The sequence below is a fragment of the Onychomys torridus genome, chromosome 10 (genome assembly GCF_903995425.1).
Source record: "Onychomys torridus chromosome 10, mOncTor1.1, whole genome shotgun sequence".
Classification (NCBI taxonomy): Eukaryota; Metazoa; Chordata; class Mammalia; order Rodentia; family Cricetidae; genus Onychomys; species Onychomys torridus.
The window spans coordinates 71,749,726-71,772,651 of record NC_050452.1 but is presented as its reverse complement, the minus strand read 5'-3'; the positions used below and the strand labels follow the sequence as shown (position 1 = coordinate 71,772,651).

The window sequence follows — 22,926 nt, the reverse complement described above, 5'->3', positions numbered from 1 at the left end:
TTTATTGAATACTTCTAATGAAGTGCTATTAAAAAAAATCCGACTTCCTACACACCATTCAAGAAGTGCTGTGAACAAACTCATTTGTCATGTCTGAGGTGATAGGTGATAATTTTATCTCATGTAGCTCTGATTAAAACCCTGACCTATCTATATACGAGTAGCAGAGGCTGAGTAAGAGGTGCATGTGTTTGTGGAGCTCCAGTGGGTCAATTAACACATGACCTGTAACTTATCCACCAACAGGGCCAGGGGTTTCAATGTAACCGGACCACAGTAGCTCACAGGGAGCAGCACTGTTAGGAGGCGTGGCTTTGTTGGAGTGGGTGTGGCCTTGTTGGAGGAAGAGTGTTACAGTGTGTCTGGGGGGGGGGGGGGGACGGAGCTTTGAGGTTTCCTATGCTCAGGATACTGCCCAGTGTCTCAGCTGACTTCCTGTTGCCTAGGGATCAAAGATGTAGGGCTCTTGGCTCTGTCTCCAGCACCATGCCTGCCTGCATGCCACCGTGTTTCCCTCCATGATGACAATGAACTCAACCTCTGAAACTAAGCCTGCCATTAAAAGTTTTCTTTTATAAGAGTTGCCATGGTGTCTCTTCATAGCAATAGAAACCCTAAGACAAGGGCCTAGCAAGACTTCGTGCAAGAGAGCAGACAGAGAGCAGGAAAGCAGGTTAGATGTGAAAAGCTAAGTGTGCCTGGGAACTGACAGCAGGTGTCAGAATAGGCACCCAAGTTTTATAGCTGGGTAAAAATAATAAATGCTGGCTTAGGATAGTAATCAAGAAAAGCTGAAAAACTTAGACATTCTGAATATACTCACAGGTTCTTTTCTAAATAATTCACTTACTTGATTGTCATTTTCATTATCTTTGATAACCAAATACCTCAATAAATTTAATGAAGCCATAATCCTGTTAATTAAAAGATAATTTGTTATTTTCAGTATAGATTTATGTAATCAACAACTGCAATATATATAAAGCAAGTTAAAAGCTTGGAAATACTGATGTTAACACATTGCCCATAGAGACTATCCCCACCCATCTATGGAGTGGTACAGCTCACTCTAAGTTGGTCTAAGTTCCCAAGATGAGCGTTACCCCTGTGCCCCAGAGACAGCCCTGCAGTTCTGGCTGTTCTTTGTTTATAAATACAGCTTTTCTCCACATCCATTCTAATGCACCAAAATTAAAAGTATATGTTCTATATGGGAAAAAAATGGACCTGAAAAATAAAGCCCATAATCCCTTTATAAACTGTTTTTGTGAGATTCTTAAATTTTAGTCACAAATACTGTGGTTTCAAACCTCTGTGTAATGCTGAGTACCACAAAGATAGACAATCAGTCAGTCACTAGTCACTGTGCTTGAGAGGTAAATCTCCAAGTAACAAAGAGGAAAAGCTTACATACATTTATGAACTAAATACAGATCATAAAATCACAGAAAAACATTTTCTTAGTTTAAGCAGTTTACTTTTAAAACCCTAGTGATGGTCACCTCACCTATCTGAGTTCTGCAGTAAATCTGTTTCAGCACCCTCAGGGAGAAACAGTACCAAGTCCAATAGAGAAATCAGCTGTGGTCCTGAAAACCATTTGTTATACGCTTTCTGAAAAGCAAAAGATAGATTATGAAAAGTTTATGTAATAGCATCATAAACTTTATATATTATAATAAGATGAAATACAAAAACTATTACATTTTTAACATTCATGTCTATGTACCCATTCACTTTCTAGTCACATGTGGACATCTTGCCAGTTTGGGAACACTGGTGGTCTTTTTCTACATGGGGTTATGCACATTCACATTCAGATGAGACTCAAATTTTTATGTTTCTGAAGTATATAGCACAACAAATATAGCACAACAAGAGCCATATTATCAGCCAAAAGAAGCAATATGGTTTAAGTTTATAGTTAACAAGTTTTCAAAATTCAGAGGGGCAGGGGTGGTGTTTGCTTTTTAAATAGGGAATTATACTTTGATATTATAGACAGAAAAATACTGCGGGTAAATCAATACTGATGTATGCTACATGTGCATCAACTAGTAACTGACCCCTCACCTGGGTCTATATTCTTACCTTAAATGACACATCAATCTGATTTTTGATATTTTGAATTACAAAGCCTTCAACACCCGAGTGATGACTTGTATTTAATAAGCACCTTGAAAGCATAATTATAACACATAAAATTATATTAAATGGCAATATAATTAGTGATAAAAAAGTTTACAATTCAACTGGACCTTATATAACTTCTAAGAATATAAAATTCAGTGAAGACAATTATCAATGTGGCCAGCTAACTATAAGTTATCTTAACAGTTTTTGCTTTCACTAACTGGTAAATTTTATGTACAACTGGGTCTTTAAAAAAATATATATATGTGTGTGTGTGTGTGTGTGTGTGTGTGTGTGTGTGTGTAGAGGCCAGAGAACGGGTGTCTTGTTCTATCAGTCGTGTGTGTGTGTGTGTGTGTGTGTGTGTGTGTGTGTGTGTGTTCTATCGGTCTCCTTATTCTTTTGAGACAGGGTCTCTCACTGGTCCTGAGGCTAGGCTGGTACAGCAAGCCCCAGCAATCCTAACTCCTGCCCCTCTAACCTCCCCACCCAGCACTGGGGTTAAAGCTGTATATGATCATGACCATTATTGTTGTTGTTTTGTTTTGTTTTGTTTGAGACATGGTGTCTCTGTATAGCCCTGGCTGTCCTGAAACTCACTCTGTAGACCAGGCTGGCCTTCCTTAAACTCAGAGATCCTCCTGCCTCTGCCCACCAAGTGCTGGGATTAAAGGTGGGCACAACCACCGACTGGCTACGTGCTCAGAGTTTCATATTGATTCTGGAGATCTGAACATGGATTCCCATGCTTGTGAAGGTGTTCTTACCTACTGAGCTACCTCCTCAGCCATCAAATAAGAAATGTCTCAGGGTTGGGGATTTAGCTCAGTGGTAGAACACATGCCTAGCAAGCACAAGGCCCTGGGTTCGATCCTCAGCTCCACATACCAAAAAAAAAAAAAAAAAAAAAAAAATTCTGTTAAACCAAATCTTTTCATGCATATAATTATAATTTAACATGGCAAGAATGAAGACCAGTATAACCTAAAAACTTTCAGAATTGTTCTCTATAAAAGTAGACTTATGCTGGTTTACTTGCTAAAGGAAACCTGATGACAGTGTTAATGGCTTAAATCTTAGTGTCCCCTAAAGGCTCATGTGCAAAAGTCTTGGTTCTTAGCTGGTGGTGGCATCTTTAGGAAATGGGACCTCATCGGAAGAACGGAGGTCCCTAGGGGCATGTGCTTCAAGAAGGTATTGGGACTCTAACCCTTTCCACCCATCCATGCCGGTGCTCCTGGCCATGATGAGTGAGGTGGCCCTCCTGCTGCCTACACACTACCATGATGCTCTGTCCCAAAGTAATAGAGCCAACTGCACAGACTGAGGCCATGAGCCCATGATGGGAAGCTACCAAGAAGGACTAAGGAAAAGGGATCTATTGGCAGAGTACAGTGGAACAAAATAAGACACTTGGTATAAGATCTAAAGGCTAGGACTGTGTAAGCCAGGCCTGACTCTATTATCAGAAGTGAAGGCTTGAGGATGCTAGTACTAGGTACACCCAAAGACCTTTTAGCATTTCAATATTGCTTAAATCAGTTTGCAACTCATTCTTAGTACCTACAACAGGGTAAAGCAAGCTAAGATCTACAGACTGACTTTAACCTGATGTATATGACAGTGCTGTTAGAATACAACCACCCCCTAATATAAGAACAGTGGAATTTCCATGCAACTGTATGTATGGCCTTATAAAGCCTGTATTTATTATTTAGCCTAAAGTGTTCTAATCTTTAACTCTACTAGTAAAATCTAAGAGTAACTTAGAGTGACTGACCTGTCAAGTTACAAATCTTTGTGGTACCCTGTTTCAATTACAAATAATGGAAGATTATTGAACTCTGTAAGGTTCTAGCAGGAACAGTCAATCTCAGTTATTCTTTTAAGACTGATTAAGTTTACAGTACTTCAATCAAACTAAAAATTACACACTGCTACTCACATAATACACTTTATATGTTTCCAAAATACTTGATAAGCGGATTCTTTAACTCTTACAGATACTGAACAATACTGTACAAATAGCGTACCTTCAAATAACTACATGGCATTAGTAGGTTTCGATCAGCCACACACTTGGTAATTAGCCATGGGCTATGTTTTGAAATGTCTCCTAAAAGCTTCTGTGTTAAAGACTGAGTGCAGCTGACAGACTTCTGTGAAGTGATTGATTAGATCCTGAGGGCTCAAACCAATCAATAGGTCAGCCCTTGATTGAGTTACAGCAGAAGGTATTCTTGAGAGACGGAAACTAGGAGGTTGAACCTCATGCAGGAAGTAGGTCTCTGGAGGCATGCTGTGAAAGGATCTATCCTGTCCTTGGCCTTCCTTGGGGTGAAGGGCTCTGGTCCAGTATATCCTCCACACACCTCTTCCACATGAGCTCATCCACAGGCCCACAGCACAGGACCAGCATGCACAGATGACACTGAGCCCAGATAAAGCTTTCTCCCTAAGCTGTTTTCTACTTATTTTGTCAGGACAACAAAAAGTGCCTCACTCACCAGCTCGGTACATACCTAAATAATGTATATTTGCCTTGTGAATCCAACTTGTCAATATACAGCTGAAGCATAGCTAAACCTTTTTTCCTCTGAAATGAAACAAATAATACTATCACACAAAACATTTAAAATTAAATTATTTATTAAAATTTCTCACTGTGACTCTTTAGTCCCAAAATCACACATACCAATGTCTCAATGGGGCAAAGCGTCATTACTTTGACTAAGCCCTAGAAATAAAGAAAAAAAATTAATTTAATTTAGCTATAGATTCTGACTCCAAAGAAAGTTAAATTATTACTAGATGCAAACTGAAAGTTGAGAGAAAAGGGCAGAGAAAAGAAACGCACAGGCTAAGGAGATGTGCTCCTCTGGCCTTCACATCTACGGCAAGCTAACTACAATCAGTTTTTACACAGCACAAAATGAGATGTGACTAAGTGTGATTTTAAAGTGAAAGGTAATTTTCAATTATGTAAAGAATAACAAGAAAAGGTAATCATCAGGCAGCGGTGGTGCATGCCTTTAATCCCAGCACTCAGGAGGCAGAGGCCATGCCATGAGTTTGAGGCTAGCCAGATCTACAGAGCGGTTCCAGGAGAGCCAAGGTTACACTGATAAACCTTGTCTTGAAAAAACAAAACAAAACAAAGAAAAGGAAATCATATATTCAGACGTATAATGCATTCATTAAATATAATCAAGCTTATGTAGTAGCAAAAGACACTCCTTTCTATTTAAATATTAAGAAATTTATACACTCACAGCTAAAAACCTACATAGCAAATGAAGAGCTCAGGCAGGTACACCACAGGAGGTCAACAGGGTGGAGACAGACTGAGTGTGTAAGTGATGGGTAGGTCAACAGGGTGGAGACAGAGTGAGTGTGTAAGTCAGGAGAAGGTCAAGTGCTTTGCTTCCCAGGGCCTTCCATTATGCCATCAACTAGGATGGTGGCCAATAGCTATTCAAGTATAAGTTAATTCTAGGAGTTGGGGGAAACTCACAGAGAATAAAAGTATTTTAAAGTATAAATTACTCAAAACAGAATTTAAAACTCAGCTCTATAGTCTTACTAGCCATATGCCAGGTAGTCTGCCTTTTGTCATGGCCAGCACAGATGGCAGACCACTTCCATCCGCACAAAAACTCAACCAGAAGCTAGAGTAGCACTTACAGAGGCTGAGAAGGGAGGGAGAGGAACCGCAGGCGTATGTTACCAGAGCAGAGTTCAGAATAGGCAAGGAGCTGTTTTAGTATTTGAATATATATTCTGCTTACCTGAGGCACAGCAAGAAAACTCTTGATTTCTAAGTACTGATAAAGTAGGCTGTTGTCTTCCAATCTCAATAAGCTATTCTCCAGAAGTTCCTACAGATGAAAATAATGCACATACATACAAGGTGAAGTTGACAGTGATAATTATTTTTACTATTTATAATGCTTACAAACAGGCTGGTAAGATGGCTGAACAGAGAAAAGAGCTGCCCATAAGCCTGATGACCTGAGGTCCCAGAACACATACAATGGAGAGAACTGGCTCCTACAGGTTGTCCTCTGACCTCCACAAATGCGCTCGTGCGCGCGCGCGCGCGCACGCACGCACGCACACGCACACACACACACACACACACACACACACACACACACACACACACACACACACACACACACAATGGAAGCAAACGAATCTTACCAATCCTTTGGAGAAAATAGACTGTTCTGTTCTGAAAGAAAACATTAAAAGTTATCACTATGGTTTTATAATTTTTCAGAATAGTTCCTTACTTTAGGTCTTGTATGCTGGAATGATTGGGGAGGCTGAAGGAAAAGGATCTAGCATTAGACACCAGCCAAGGCTCACTGCAAGACTGTTTCAATTTAACTAAATGCATGCATGTTAAGGAGAAAGTCTGTTGCACAGTCAATCATACTCCTTTTTGTTGCTTTTTGCCACAGGGTCTCAGGTAGCACACCCTGGACTCAACACTTGGTGTTGCTAAGGATGAGCTTGAACTCTGACCTTCCTGTTCCCACAGTTCCAAGGAGTGTTCAATGTTACAGCTGAATCCTGAGATTTCATCTAAATGATCTTACCTTTGCAGAAATACGTCAATGTGCTCCATGTTCATCTGCAAAAGGTATGATGGGCTAAAATGGAAAGAATAAAAAAGTGTTTAGAATCAGCAATTTCTTCTCCTCAACCACTGATAGAGGTCAAACCCAGGGCTTCACACATGCTAGATAAGAACTCAATACTGGTCTCCAATCACAGCCCCCACATCTCTCTCTCACACACACATTTAGAAATTTTATACACATTTGAATTCTATTCTCCCCAGAAAACACATGTTGGAATCATAGCCTCCAGAACTCAGAATTTTGGAGTTAAGGTTTTTATAGAGATACAATAAAGAGAGGTCTTTGGGGTGAGCTCTAATCCAGTACCTCATGCCTATTCACAGGGGAATTCAGGGACTAGAGAAATGGCTTATTGGTTAGGAGGTTACACTGCTGTTGTAGAGGACTTGAGTTCAGTTCCCAGCACTCATGTCAGGTGGCCCACAACTGCATCTAACCCCTGCCCACAGGCTCCAATGCCCACTTCATATGTCTGTAGGCACTGCAGCACATTCACATGCCCACAGACAGATAGACACAAATAAGCGTAATTAAAGAAATCTTTTTTAAAAAGAGGAAATTTAGAGAGTTGCATTCAGGAAGGATGATGTAAGAATGTGAAGCAAAGACCATCAAGGACCCACGTGCCAGAGGAGCATGGGGGACTCTCCTCCTGAGCTGTCACCCGGGGAAGAGGACCTTTGTCAGACTGGCCTGTGACTGCGACTGTGAGAGATTACTGATTGATGTGGAAAGGGCCCAGCCCACTCCGGGGAGCACTGTTCCCTAAGTACATGGTCTGGGCTGTGTCAGAAAGCTGGCTGAGTATGAGCGACTAAGTGACATTCTTAAAGCAAGCAGGGCTCCTGCCCCGATTTCCTTCAAGGATGTAAGCCAAATAAACCCTCTTCTCAGAAAGCAACTGGAATGGAACCCAACTCTCAAAAGGAAACAACTTTCTGACACTTTGCCCACATAGTCCAGCCTGTAGAACGAGAGTAATGTTTCTTCATTTTGACAGCATTTTGTTGTGACAGCCCTACTGATTTTAAAGGCTATTCAATTGACCACTTTCAGTAGTACGTTGGCTATGGACTGTTCCAAACAGTCACACAGCCTTTATTAGTAATGTATGATCCTTCTATTTTAGTTTCTTTGGGGTTTTTATCAAGAAGGGATACTGAATTTTTTCAAAGGAATTTCCTGTATCTAACAATCACAATAGACAATCATGTGATATTTGTCTTGGAGTCAATATAAGCATGTCCTGCGTTAGGTTTACTGATGTATGCTGAACCACTTTTCATATCTGACCATAAAGACCAACTTGTATGATCTTATTATGATACTGAAGAATTTACTTTGGAAGCATTTTGTTGAGTATTTCTAGAACTAAACTAGGCAAAGAAGCTGGGTTGTTTTCTTTTGTTTCTTATACTGTTGTTGTCTTTGGGGATTTAAAAATGTGTTACTGTGTGCAGGCCTGCACATGGGCACAAGCACATTATGACACTGATGTGGAAGACAAAGAACAACTTTCTGGAGTCAGTTCTGTTCACTTCAGGTCCCAGGACTCAAACTCAGGTAGTCAGGCCCGGATGACAAATGCTTTATCTACTGAGCCATCTCCATCTCCATGAGCCCATCTCCGGCTTGTTTTTTGTTTGTTTTCTTTTGGTTTTTCCAGAAAGGGTTTTCCTGTGCTGTTTTGGAACTTAGCTTTGTAGACTAGGTTAGCCTTGAACTCACAGAGATCCGCCTGCCTCTGCCTAATGCTGGGATTAAAGGCCTGTGCCACCACACCCAGCTATTTTGTTGTTTTTAAATCGATTTTGATATTTAGTTCAGACTCCCTAGAATTCACTATGTAGCCCAGGCTGGCCTACAATTCATGATCTGCCTCAGCCTCCCAAATTCTGGGATTACAAGTATGTATCACCATCCTAGCCAGTTATCTTTTTCTAAAGTAGTCTTACCTGGTCTTGGTATCAGGATAGTATTCTAGAAGAATGAATTTAGAAGCACTCTTTTCCCTTTTTACTTCTGGGGTAGGTTAAGGATGATGTGTGTTAGTTCTTCGAGCATCTGGTAAGATCAGGAGTGGATCTGTACAGCCCTGGGCTTTTCTTCATCGGGAGATGCTTTGTTACTGATCTGTTTAGGTTCTTAGTATTGCCTCAGTTCAATTCTGGTAGGTCACAGATGTCTAGAAGTGTACTGACATATGGATTTTCTAATTTATTAGACTATAAAGTTTTCAAAATATTCATAGTGATCCTCTGGATTTCAGTGGTGACATCACCACTTTGTATCTAAATTTCATCATCTTTTTATGTTAGTTTGGTTAAATGTCTGTGAAAGTATTTGTCTTTTCAAAGAACCAGCTGTCTCACGGACCTCTTGTATTGTTCTTTTAGACCCCACGTCATTTCTTTCCACATTGACACTTAGTTTCATCTAGTAAATTTGTTCTGGGCTAGTTCTATTTGCCTAAGACCTTCAAACACATCAAGAAGTTATTTATCTGAGACTTTCCCTTCACATAAAACAAGATTTACTTTTTAAAATTTATGCGTATGTACACGTGTGTGGGTGCCCAGAGGCCAGAAGAAGACAGAGGATACCCTGGGGCTGGAATTAAAAGCAGTTTGGGAGTGACCTGATATGCTGCTGGGATCAGAACCAGTGGTCCTCTGAAAGAGCAGCACGCATTTTTAACATTAAGCTAGCTTTCTAGCCCTTAGGATTTTTAATTTAGGCACTTACAGCTACAGAATTCCCTTTCAGAACTGCCCTTTGCTATATCCTGAAGTTCATGGTAGGTGTTTTCTGTTTTGTTTTTCAGTTGATTCTAGAAGTTTTAAATTACCCCCAGTTTCCTCAGTGATACACTGATTGGTCAAAGGTGTGTTATGTAATTAATCTCCAGGTGTTTGCCTATTTTCTATACTTTGTTCTGCTGTTGAATTCTAATTTTATAACATTATAATCTGATAAAAGACATTATTGTTTTTAAAATTTGGTTAAGACAGGTTTTACGGCATAGAATGTGATTTCTTTTTAGAGAAAGTTTCACAGCTGCTGAGAATGTACATTCTGAAGATGTTGAGGTCTAATAAGTAGCTTGGAGCTATGATATAGCTTCACTAACATTTCTGTTAGTTCTTCTAAGTGACCTGTCTACTGATGAGACTGGGTGCTGAAATCTACCCCCTATTGAGGACTTATCCTGCTTATAGTACTGTCTGTTTTATGAAATTATATGTATCAACATTTGTCACTCATATATTTATAATTATTATATCTTCTTAATGGCTTGTTCAAGTATTTTGGCTTGGGGTCTATATTGTCAGATACAAGAATAGCTAGTCCAGCTTACTTTCAGATTCCACTTTTTTAGAATACTATTTTCCATACTTTAAGTCTATGTGGGATTCATCAATCTCTCTTCCTCTGTCCATCTGTCTATAGTTCTTTGAGACAGGGTCTCGCTGTGTAGCCTTCATTAGCCTAAAACTTACTGTGGATGGCCTTGAACTCACAGAAATTTGCCTATTTCTGCCTCCCAAGTGCTGAGTGTTTCTTAAAGATAGAAAATAGTTTGGGACCAGAGAGATGGTTCAGCAGTTAAGAGCACATATTGTTCTTGCAGAGGACCTGGGCTGGGCTCCCAGGACCACCATTTCTAGGGGGAATCTATAACTCTGGTCTCTTTGGGCACCTGCACACATATACGCAATTTAAAATGTTTTAAAATGATAGAAACTAGTTGGATATCACTTTAAGCCAATTGATTGATCTGCATATTTTATTTATTTAGAGAATTAAGACAGTTTACATTCAGGGTTATTACTGAGAGATGTATGGCTAATTCCTGTTGTTTTCTTGATTAAGGTACTGTTTTCTTTTTAACTTACCTTGTTTTGGAGGTTTAGTGATTCTCAGATGGTCCTGTTTTTCTTGTGACTCACTCTCCCCCATGCCTCTGTGGCTGTCACTGTCCCCTCTGTGTGCAGGATTGCCTCCTGCACCTCTTTAGTGCCGGCTTAACTGTCCTGACTGCCTTTAGCTTGGGATGAGCTCGTACGGTCTTTATCTCTACCTGAATCTTGCTGGATATAGTACAATTGTTTGGAAGCCAGTACTTTCAGCTTGTTTGTCCCCTTTTGCTGAGGGGCCTGATGAGTTTCTGACGAATCTGCCTTTGGAAGGAGCTTGGCGCTCCACTCTTGCAGCTTTTTATAATGTTTTTTTTCTGGACACGTGGTGTTTTAGCTGAACTGTCCTATGGAGTGTTTCCTGTGTGGCCATTCTAACTGCCTCCTGTGCCTGGATGTAACTTCCTTTCTGTAGAGTTTATAAACCTCACTAAAAACTTGAATCTCTGGCATTTCAATCACTTCACTGGCTTTGGAACTGGCTACTGGAATGATAACCCCTGTGGGTCTTTTGAGCCGGCTTCCTCTTAAGTCTCAGTCCCTACCAGTACATGGGGTGTTGGAAAATGGTGCAAGAACAGAATTGTGTAAGAAGTCTGAAAGCTTGAGAGAACACTCCAAGAAAACAAGACAAGATTCTTGTGACTTCAGTTTCTTCAAAACATGGAACTGCTCTTGGAATGTGTTTCTGTGCTCCTCCCATCGGATAATAGTGAGTTTACTTCCGAACACTCATTATTGCTTACTGGTGTATTCAAGTAAATGTTTAAACTATCCTTTATATGCCTCGATAGAAAAACGTTTGTCCTTGTGACTGTACACAGCTTGAATTCATGAGAACTTTCCTTAACCCTCAGAGTATAAACTGTCTGAGGCTCTGAATAAAGTTAGCTACTGCATGAGGCTGTAGTCTACCTCATTTATTGGGTCCATTCTCCCAGGTCCCACTGCCTCTAGAGCAGAGACAATGGAGGACAGCAAACAGGCCCCAGTGATGACAACAACCCACAAATATTTAATTACAGAAGAAAAATGCTGAAAACAACTATACTCCCACAGTAAGGCTAGGTAGATGTCTAGAGGGTTAGAATTTCAAAGGTGGAAGTATAAATAAGTAATTAAAAAGAAGAGAACAAAGAACGTAAGAAAGAGAGGATTGTAGGAAAAGCAGAAACCCACCAGGATAAGGGTAGAGAAGTCATGTTGAGTGAATGCAATACAACACCTCGATCAAACAAAGAAACCCATCCTTCCTATCTTGCTGAGAGGCGGTGGAGTCTTTGCTTCCCCTGGAGTCCACACTGCCTTTCCTGCTAGCCACGCATGCTGCTATCACTGCTGCTGACCTAAATCCTTGCCAGTGTTCTCCATGGGTTGGCCCAGCAACCTGGCAAGTTGAACCTCCTTTCATTGTTCCCTGCCAGCTGAGACTAAGAAGCACTTTGTAGATGCTCTTCTACCAGAGGTGTGTGTGGCGGGGGAAATGCCCAAGCAGCAGCTATGTCTCCCCCAAAGTCTGCAGAGCTCTGACTGTAGAAAGCATCTATGCTGCGAGGAGAGGAGGCATGGCCACTGAGCGACCCAGCACACCCGGCCCACTAGTCCTGTCTGCACCCCGAGCTTATCTTCACTCTTTGTGCTTTACTCCTCAGAGGTAAAGATGCAGTTCCCAGCTGTAAGTCTGCTTCCCTCTGCAGTGGAGCCTGTTCTTCCTATTTCTTAAACCCTATGGCCCCTGATCTGGGTTCAAGTCAAAAATCAGCCTCTTATGCCCAAGGCGATTCAGAGTGGTGGTTCCTTTGGTCAGCAGAGAGGACAAGGCTTTAGCACTCAACAGGTTTAGTAATTCTGGGGATGTTTCCCCCAACTGAAAAGTATGACTACAAGATCGCTCACAGTCCCCTACAGCATCAGCCCACTTCCCCGGCTGTTTGCTGTGTAAATCATGGATCTCCAGACTTACTTTGTTATGCAGAATACTATACTCTACCTGTGAGGCTCACAAGGCTCTCCTTTTCTGCCTCTTATAGGTCCACTGGGGGAAATTCTCCCATCCAAACCATTTTGCCTAGTACTCAATGTTAAGGAGTACTGTTTCCTATATAGACCTAATTTCAGTATGTCTCTGTCTGCTGACTGCACTCCATTTCATTCCACCCACATCTCCCTGCAAGACATACACTTAGTTGATGTCTTTTTCACACTACTGGAGATACCCGAAAATTCTAGGCATCTCTAATCAGCCATCTTCCAGTGTACCACATGTCTGGATATTAAATAAATCAAGAGTTTGATATTGACTCTTACCTTAGGACCAATGGAAGCTGATCAATACCGATGCCCTGAACAAATACTAGATATGTCAGAGAAGCCACAGAGTCTGCCAACTGTCTGTCTTCTTCCTCCTCAAATTCAAGATAATCCCAAGTCCTTTTTTTCCTTCCATGATTAAGAATAATTTGTGGGACAGGGTGTCCAATTTGTGATAAAAATCCCTGTGAAATGGGTTTAAAAAAGGGAAGCTGTTGGCAAATAAATGATATTATCACCTCCTTATTCTATATTCACACCCATATAATCCCTTCCCTTTAAAGGTGTATAGAGCTTGTGATATCTGTCTTGAATTATCACTCCCATGATTAGATTGTCTTAAATACCAATAGTGAGTGTAGTGGTTTGAATACGAATGGACCCATAGGCTCATATATTTGACTATTTAGTCATCAAGGAGTGGCACTACTTGAGAAGGAACAGGAGGTGTGGTCTTGTTTAAGTAGGTGTGTAGCATGCATCTTAAATGGTATTATTAATAAAATCAAACCTGAGGCCAATTATTGGGGTGAATGCTGGAAGATCAGAGAAGTAGAACAAGCCACAGCTATCTCACCTTGCCAGTTCCTCAGCTGATCCTGTTTCCTCAGACTGGAAGCCTGAGTCTTCACCCAAATGAATCTCAGCTGAACTGTTGCTCAGAAGCCTAAAAGCTTAACCAGCCAAATGCTTCTAGTTTCTGGTCTTCACACCTTATATACCTTTCTGCTTTCTGCCATCACGCCCTGGGATTAAAGGCTCACTTAAAGGCGTGAGTCACCATACTTGACTGTATCCTCGAACACACAGAGATCCAGGTAGATCTCTGCCTCTGTAATGCTAGGATTAAAGGCGTGTGCTACCACTGCCTATCCTCTATGTTTAATATTGTGGCTGTTCTCTTCTCTGACCCCAGATAAATTTATTAGCGTGCACAATATTTTGGGAACACAATACCACCACATAGGTGTGGTTTTATTGGAGGAAGTATGTCAGTGGAGGTGGGCTTTGAGGCTTCAAAAACACAAGGCAGGTCCAGTGTCTCTCTCTTCCTGCTGCCTGCATATCTGTATGTAAAACTCTCAGCTGTTTTTCCAGCACCATGTCTGCCTGTGTGAGGCCATGCTCCCCACTAGGAGGATACTATACTAAACCTCTAAAACTGTAAGCCAGCCCCTATTAAATGTTTTCTTTCCTAAGAGTTGCCATGGTCCTGGTGTCTCTTCAAAGCAATAGAACACTAACTAAGGCAGTGAGGACATCTGCTGGTATAATGAAGGTCTTGAATAGTTGATTTTGAGTTATTCAAAAGATTGTCCTGGATGGCCCTGACATATTTCAGGCAGGTTTTTGCTTTGTTTTATTTATTAATGTATTTATTTTGAAACATCAAAATAAATTTTGAGACTCAAAATAATTAAAGGTACCCACACAAATGAGTTTTGTTGAGAGCCAAACTATCTGATTGCTAGATGGTTTTAGCATGAGCTAAGCAAACCATTTCAGGGAGCTGGAGAGATGGCTTAGCAGTTAGAGCACTGGGTGCTCTTGCAGAAGACCCAGGTTTGGTTCACAACACCCACAGGGTGGCTCACAACTATCTATAATTCCAGTTCCAAGAGATCCAATGCCCTCTTCTGGCCTCCTTGGCTACTGCACACATATGGTGCACTTTAAAAAAAGAAAAGAGACACACTTTGTAATAAAATAAAATGAGTAAATTTGAAACACAAATGAAGCTGGGCATGGTAGTGTATGCCTTTAATACCAGCACTTCAGAGACAGAGGCAAGTGGATCTCTCTGAGTTCAACTCTTGCATGATCTACAGAGAGTTCTAGTACAGCCAGAGTTATATAGTGAAACCTTATCTCCAAAAAACTAAAAATAAAAAGATAGAAAGAATCAATTTCAACATGAAAAAATATAAGTGCTTCAGGCAGAGTGGTGGTTGCCAGGCAACGGCAGGGCCGAGGATGAGGAATGAGTGCTTTGCAAGAACAGACCTTCAGAGGGAAAGATAGACTCTTGAGGTGACTGTGGTGGTTGCATAACAATGTAAACGCACTAATGCTACACTTAAAAATGCTTAAGATGGGGGCTGGGTGCCCTTCTAGATGATCCAGGTTCAACTCCCAGTACCCACATGCTGGCTAACAACCAAAATGACATCCTCTTCTGGCTTCCACAGGTACTGCATGCATGTGGTGCAGAGACACACATACACACACACACACACTCTTTAAAAAATACTACTAATAGCAATGATGTATATTATAGTATTAAGAGAAAAGATACACAGGAATAGATATAACTATTCAAGACCTTATATGTATATATACATTTTCTTATTTATTAACATATAAGTAGAAACCTTTGGAAAGCCTTGGATGAGATGATTGCTATTTAATTTCCATCCTGTTGTTTATCTGTATTCTAAAAAAGCTACGTTGCCCTATTAATAAATTATCAATTTAAGTGCTCATATGAAACACATCAGAATATAGCAGGATAAATTTAAGATTACAGCAAATGTTACAGCAGATCAGACTGGCTGTACTTACTATTATTTCAGATGCAAAACACCGAAAAGGGTCATTTCCAACTTCTTCAGACTGTTCAAGGAATTGCGCCGTCAGCAAAGGGCATTTCAGGCTTTTGAAACAGCTGAGACATAAAAAATAGGTAATTATGTCGTCGGCACTCCTGAAACATAACATCTAGTTTTCATATCTAGCTTTATGTGAAAGATAAGCACTGCATGGCTTGTTCATCCTCTAAAATCAGGCTGAAATTTAATTCATTATAACAGTATTAAGAAGTGGGACCTTTGAAAGTTGGCTAGGCCAGGAGGGCTCAAGTCTCGTGGGAAGGCTATGCTGTTTTGAAAAGATGAGCTCAGCTTTCTTGAACTTGCTACTTGTCCACCAAGTTCTAGCACCCCAATCTTAGACTTCCTAGCCTAGAACTGCAAGCTAAAACATTTTTATTATAAATCACCTGGTGTTTTATTACAGTAGCACAGATGGCCTAAAGCAAGCATCAGTAATAATGTGTCTATAAGACATAATGAATCCTTTCTCTTTAGTAACAGTTATGGGGAAAACAGGAGAATGTCTTAGTAGGCTCTATGTGCTGAGATTCAATTCCATTTCTAGACTGTTCTCATTGATTCTGAAGGTCTGCCTGAGGACCAGTACTCATCTAGGATTGTACCTATCATCTGTCCAAGGAAAACCCAAGACAGAAATTTTTTTATAAAGTTATATTCACTTTTTTTCCTTTAGTTTTTTTGAGGCAGGGTTTCTCCATGTAGCCCTGGCTGTCCTAGAACTCGCTCTGTAGACCAGGCTGACCTCAAACTAACAGTGCTGAGATTAAAGGTGTGCACCACCACCACCCAGCAACTTTATTTTTAATCTAACTTTATTCTGTGACTAAGTCTTTTCTAGTCTTTAAAATAGCCTTAAAAAAAAAAAAAAAAAAAAGGTAATAGGTTTCCTAAATGGTAAACAGACAAACAAACCCCCTCATAAAAACCAACTTTAAATGCCCTAATCCTGCAAAATAGAAAAGTTAACAATAGCATTAGTTTCCCAAATTAGAAAAAAAAAGTTTAATACTATCCAAAAGAAATTTAACACAAATTCTATGTATAATTTACAATTTAAGATTTCCTAGTAGTCACATGAGAAAAGTTGTGAGAAATAATTGCCTTAATTAGCCCAATATAGCTGAAATATTTTGGTAGGTCACAAGTTTACCAAGATAGGAATTTTGTTGTCTTTTCTTTCTTTTTATGGTGTGTATTCGTTGTTTGGAGGTTTTGTTTTGATTTGATTTTTGGAGACAGGTTATTCTGTAACCTGGGCTCTGGCTTTGATCTTGCCATCCTTCTGCCTCAACTTCTGAGGGCCGGAGTGACAGGTGAGCACCACCATATCCAGCTTATGTTTTCCCCTTTTTAAAAGGACCAGTCTTCAACCTAAAGGCTATTTTATACTGGTAGCACATCTTAATTTGGACCATCCATATGCCAAGTGATTGGGAGCCATACTGAACAGTGGATGTTTAGTCAGAACCCATGGTGTGAAAGATAGTGGGCGAGCACTTTGTTAAATTTGTGATCAGGGTGGATGTTCAACTGTCTGGTGGTCCTTCTGTTGTTTTCAAATACAATTTCTCATAGACGGAATGAATTCCTTCTGTTAAATGTATCTACTGCCCCACTTTCAGGATTTGCTTGCTGTGATGGTGAAAGTAAATTAAGTGAAGGACTTGGTTTTATACTGTTAGTGCCTCATTAAACATCCATGATATATCAGGTCAACATTATATCTGTCTAAAAATTCAAAATCCAAAACTAGATTTGTATGTACAAATAAGAAACATAAGATGACTAAGTTACTAATTACTCACTCTACTGTGAGATATCTTTCAAATATACTTACAACTTTAGTAATTCATCTTTTAACTTTTCATTTTCCTTGTTATCAATTACTTCTTCCACAAAAGGTTTCATGAACTCTATTAAGGCCTTGCAACACTGACAAAGGCCATAATCGTCTGTCTGCATTTGTTCTTCTGAGTACGGAACAGGAAGAAGAGAAAGTTGACTCCAAAGGGTGGACAGTGCTAATCCAACTGAATATGCCTTGTTGTGAGGGAGTTTCTGAATCACTGCAACAGAGACCCGGTTGTTACTTGTATTCACCTCATAAGCATGCTGCACACAAGACAAAAGGAAGTAGCATTTAGAAGGTTCTGGATCTTCAGGAGGTGGAGCCTCGCTGAACAAAGTGTCACCAGAAGCTGGGCTTAGAGGTAGAGTAGTCTGAACTCACTACTCTCCACTGCCACTGCAGTGTGATCAGGTAGTTCTCACTCCTCTCTCTCTGCCACTGCAGTGTGATCAGGTAGTTCTCACTCCTCTCTCTCTGTCACTGCAGGGTGATCAGGTAGTTCTCACTCCTCTCTCTCTGTCACTGCAGGGTGATCAGGTAGTTCTCACTCCTCTCTCTCTGTCACTGCAGGGTGATCAGGTAGTTCTCACTCTCTTCCTCTCTGCACTGCAGTGTGATCAGGTAGTTTCTCACTCCTCTCTCTCTTGTCACTGCAGGGTGATCAGGTACTTCTCAACTCCTCCTCGTCTGTCACTGCAGGGTGATCAGGTACTTCCTTTCAAAACTCCTCTCTCTCTGGTCACTGCAGGGGTGATTCAGTAACTTCTACTCTCTCTCTCTGTCACTGCAGGGTGATCAAGGTAGTTTTCTCCCTCCTCTCTCTCTGTCACTGCAGGGTGATCAGGTAGTTCTCACTCCTCTCTCTCTGTCACTGCAGTGTGATCAGGTAGTTCTCACTACTCCCACTATGCCTCTCCCACCATGATGGACTACACACCCTGACCTAAATCAACAGTTCTTCCTCATATTGCCAGTTGTCAGGCACTTGGGCACAGCAATAATAAAATCAACTAATAAAGTATTTTTATAACTGGCTATATTTTTCCTTATTTTTCATTCTAAGCACAAAATATGAATGGAAAATTACACAGCACTATATAAATGGAAGGAGTATTACAGAGCTTTTTGTGCCCTTAAAAGATGTTGAATATTTAAGAAGTATAAGGCTGGTGAGCATTCAGATTTAAATGAATTTATTCTAATGTCTAGGTACCTCTATCATATTCTGAAGTATGTATGTTTTCTAAAATGTGTTGTTGGTTTTTGTTTTTGTTTTTTTTTTTTGGTTTACCAGAGCTGAGGATCAAACCCAGGGCCTTGTGCTTGCTAGGCAAGCGCTCTACCACTGAGCTAAATCCCCAACCCCTTGTTTTCTAAAATGAAAATTACTTCTTTCAAGGAAAAATGTCCATCTTTGTTGCTGAGACCCATTATTTGCCAATACTAAGCCATGAAGCTTTCTCGTTCTACATGTCTCTTTTCATTCTCCAGACTACCTTTTAACCAACCTCCCATTCAGAGGCTCATGTCCTTAACCAAAATATGGGACTACCATGGTGCTGTCATATGTTACAGATACCACACCTGACCCACTAAATATGCTTAGAGGAAAAATGCTAACTATAAATTGTAGATAAGAAAGCTAGCCAGGGAGCTAAAGAGATGGCTCAGTGGTTAAGAGGCCTGGCAGCTCTTCTAGAGGACCTGGGTTCAATTCCCAGCACCCATGTAGCAGCTCACAACCCTGCTGTTATTCCAGTTCAGGGGATCTGGTGCCTATTTCTGGCCTCCAAGGGCACCAAGCATGCAAGTGTGCAGACATGCATTCAGGCAAAAACTCATACATGTAAAAAAATGTAAGTTAAAAAAACAAAGCTAACCAAAAAATTACATACCCGAAAACAGTGTGACACACACCAAATGTTTGCTGAGCAGCCCCTCTTCCAGCACCTTGAGATCCACACTGCACTGTTCTGAGTCTAACAGCAGAGCTCAGTAACTCACCATAAGCTTTACTCAGTAGACTGTTCACATTTAGGGTAAACATCAAGGTACGTATGCAAATAAAACAAGACATACTTGGGGATACCAAAATGCTCATTACCTGTCTGTAATGGTTGAAGTAAAAGAAGAATAATTTGGGATATCTGTTTTCCAGAGGGCTCTTCAATGAGTTCAAGCAAACCCAACAACAATTCCTTTGGATTACATAACTATAAAAATATTCACAATTGAACCTGTTTAATACAAGTTGTATTTAAAGCCACATGATTACTATTTTAAAGAAGACATACTGAGAAAATACAGTTATATTTGCTGAACTATAAAATGCCCTGTAAGTTGTTAAAAGGATCTTCAGAGCTCAGGCTTCTTCTGAACTTGACCTGAGCCTTCTGTTGGCTATTGTAGACTCTCCATGCAGAGCTCCAACCTTTGGTTCTTTCTGAACAGATGATTTATGGTATCTTGACAGCCATTTTACCACTCAGTCTGCCTAGCAGCTTTCTCTGCCCTTCCACCAGAGCTACACCCCGCCCACTACCTTGCTTTTGAGAATCCTCAGAGCCACACCCACCATCTGGAAGGAGTTCTCTTCCCTAAGGCTCGTCTGTGTACATCCCTCCACTCTTCAGTTCCCTGTATTAGGTTTTATTACAGCATCTTCAGACAAGCTTTTTATTGCTGACCCCACACACACACACACCCTCTTCTCCTCCTCTCTCCTCCCTCTCACCCCTTACAATCTCCTTTCAGCTTTCATGTCTCAAGCAACACTAGTACTTGACTCTGGGTCTAATGCAGCACAAGGGTCAGTGTGGCATTCAACCAGCTCTTTAAAACTGACTTCATCTATATAATAAGATGACTTGTTAAATTACACATTTATAGCTCTCTTACAGAAAACTCTGAATTAGGGATCTTAGACTGGATAATTCTTAAATCTAGAAACTTTGGAAAATGCTGAGATGGAATTGCCCATCCATCCCGTCAAGTAGGACCGGGTATTACATAAGAATAATTTCCTGGACTAAAGTTCTTACAAAGAACAGGAATTAAACATGAAAGGGAACTGTTATGCTGCTGTGTGTTCTGATGGACAGAGCCAAGTTTACTGACTCACCTTCACCAGTAAATCAAACATCAGGAAACAGTCTTTTCTTGTCTCTTCCTCACCGTTCCTTAGGAGGCATCGAACAACAGGACCAACCAGATTCCAGCCCATAGACTTGATGATGGTCTGCAGAGCATGGCAGAGGAAAGCAGGCACTGTCATCCAGAGACTCTCCTGCTTTCCTGACTAAAGGAGCTAGTGCTTTCCCGGAAGTAGCAAAGGCCAGGCCAGTGAGACTCAGATGTCACCTCTAATCCTTCCGGGGCTCATAGCAGCCATCGCCCTGTTCAAATGTTTTTTAATGTTTTCACCGAGGGAAACAGAATGGCCTCTACTTTCACTCAGCAAGTAGATCCTTCCTAGGAACTAAAGAGTTCGGTTATTTCTGACAAGATAGTTAATTTGCTCAGAACAAGCATTCTTTTTTCTTTTTTTTTCCCTCTTTTTTCTTCTTTTTTGGTTTTTCGAGACAGGGTTTCTTTGTGTAGTTTTGGAGCCTGTCTTGGATCTCGCTCTGCAGTCCAGGCTGGCCTTGAACTCACAAAGATCTGCCTGACTCTGCCTCCCGAGTGCTGGGATTAAAGGCGTGCGCCACCACCACCCAGCTGCATTCTCATATATATATGTGATAAAGAATGTGACTTCATTTTTATTCTCTCCTACACATAACTTTCTAATTTTTTCTTTTCCATTTTCTTTTTAAAACAGGGTTTCTCTGTGTAGCTTTGGCTATCCTAGAACTCACTCTGTAGACCAGGCTGGCCTCAATTTACAGAGCCCACCTGCTTCTACCTCCCAAGTGCTGGGATTAAAGACATGCTCCCCGCTGCTGGGATTAAAGGAGTGCTCCCCGCTGCTGGGATTAAAGGTGTGCTCCCCACTGCTGGGATTAGAGGTGTGCTCCCCACTGCTGGGATTAAAGGAGTGCTCCCCACTGCTGGGATTAGAGGTGTGCTCCCCACTGCTGGGATTAAAGGAGTGCTCCCCACTGCTGGGATTAGAGGTGTGCTCCCCACTGCTGGGATTAAAGGCATGCTCCCCCACTGCTGGGATTAAAGGTGTGCTCCCCACTGCTGGGATTAGAGGTGTGCTCCCCACTGCTGGGATTAAAGGAGTGCTCCCCGCTGCTGGGATTAGAGGTGTGCTCCCCACTGCTGGGATTAAAGGAGTGCTCCCCACTGCTGGGATTAAAGGAATGCTCCCCACTGCTGGGATTAAAGGAATGCTCCCCACTGCTGGGATTAAAGGAATGCTCCCCACTGCTGGGATTAAAGGAGTGCTCCCCGCTGCTGGGATTAGAGGTGTGCTCCCCACTGCTGGGATTAAAGGAGTGCTCCCCGCTGCTGGGATTAAAGGAATGCTCCCCACTGCTGGGATTAAAGGAATGCTCCCCACTGCTGGGATTAAAGGAGTGCTCCCCGCTGCTGGGATTAAAGGAATGCTCCCCACTGCTGGGATTAAAGGAATGCTCCCCGCTGCTGGGATTAAAGGAGTGCTCCCCACTGCTGGGATTAAAGGAATGCTCCCCACTGCCGGGATTAAAGGAGTGCTCCCCACTGCTGGGATTAAAGGAGTGCTCCCCGCTGCTGGGATTAAAGGAGTGCTCCCCACTGCTGGGATTAGAGGTATGCTCCCCACTGCTGGGATTAAAGGCATGCTCCCCCACTGCTGGGATTAAAGGTGTGCTCCCCACTGCTGGGATCAAAGGTGTGCTCCCCACTGCTGGGATTAGAGGTGTGCTCCCCCACTGCTGGGATTAAAGGAATGCTCCCCATTGCTGGGATTAAAGGAGTGCTCCCCCCACTGCTGGGATTAGGTGTGCTCCCCACTGCTGGGATTAAAGGAATGCTCCCCACTGCTGGGATTAAAGGAGTGCTCCCCCACTGCTGGGCAATTCTCTCTTCAAACACATTTCAAACGCTTCCCACACAAAAGTTTTTCTTTACAATTATTCACATTCATATCAAAACCAGATTTTCAAAATTATTAGCAATGTACCCCAGCTCTGTGGCCTGCTTTCGTTCAAGTCATTAATACATACCATACACATACCATCTAATACTCTAGGTTCTAAGAAATCAGAGAAAATCTCTATCTTGATGGAATTCATTCTGTGAAATTCTTGGGAAAAGAAAAACAAAACCAAAAACAGACTACAAGACAGTATGGCAGACACAGTACTTCCTCTGGACACAAGCTGTCTAAAACAATAAAGACGCAATGTGAAGACAGCAAGAGGAAAAGTCATCTCTAGCTGGGAGAGGTAAGAGGATTCCCAGGAGCTAAGTTAAAGCTTTTTGAAGAAACAAATCAGCCAGGAATAGACAGACAGGTTAAAAAAACC

The 22,926-nt window shown here is 41.4% G+C and overlaps 1 protein-coding gene across 6 annotated transcripts in view; it reads right to left on the bottom strand.

The window, feature by feature from the left end:
* Positions 1-22,926, bottom strand: part of Glmn (glomulin, FKBP associated protein) — a 49,513-nt gene that overhangs the window by 18,721 nt on the left and 7,866 nt on the right. For all 6 annotated transcript variants that reach the window (XM_036200614.1, XM_036200616.1, XM_036200617.1 and 3 more), the window contains exons 4-16: positions 20,592-20,708; positions 19,575-19,683; positions 17,459-17,687; positions 15,572-15,674; positions 13,007-13,194; positions 6,738-6,791; positions 6,337-6,367; positions 5,922-6,011; positions 4,829-4,870; positions 4,656-4,729; positions 2,092-2,176; positions 1,508-1,614; positions 851-914 (exon numbers count right to left, since the gene is read on the bottom strand). In XM_036200614.1, the coding sequence (XP_036056507.1) occupies positions 851-914; positions 1,508-1,614; positions 2,092-2,176; positions 4,656-4,729; positions 4,829-4,870; positions 5,922-6,011; positions 6,337-6,367; positions 6,738-6,791; positions 13,007-13,194; positions 15,572-15,674; positions 17,459-17,687; positions 19,575-19,683; positions 20,592-20,708 (1,293 nt within the window). The remainder of the gene's footprint in view (positions 1-850; positions 915-1,507; positions 1,615-2,091; positions 2,177-4,655; positions 4,730-4,828; positions 4,871-5,921; positions 6,012-6,336; positions 6,368-6,737; positions 6,792-13,006; positions 13,195-15,571; positions 15,675-17,458; positions 17,688-19,574; positions 19,684-20,591; positions 20,709-22,926) is intronic.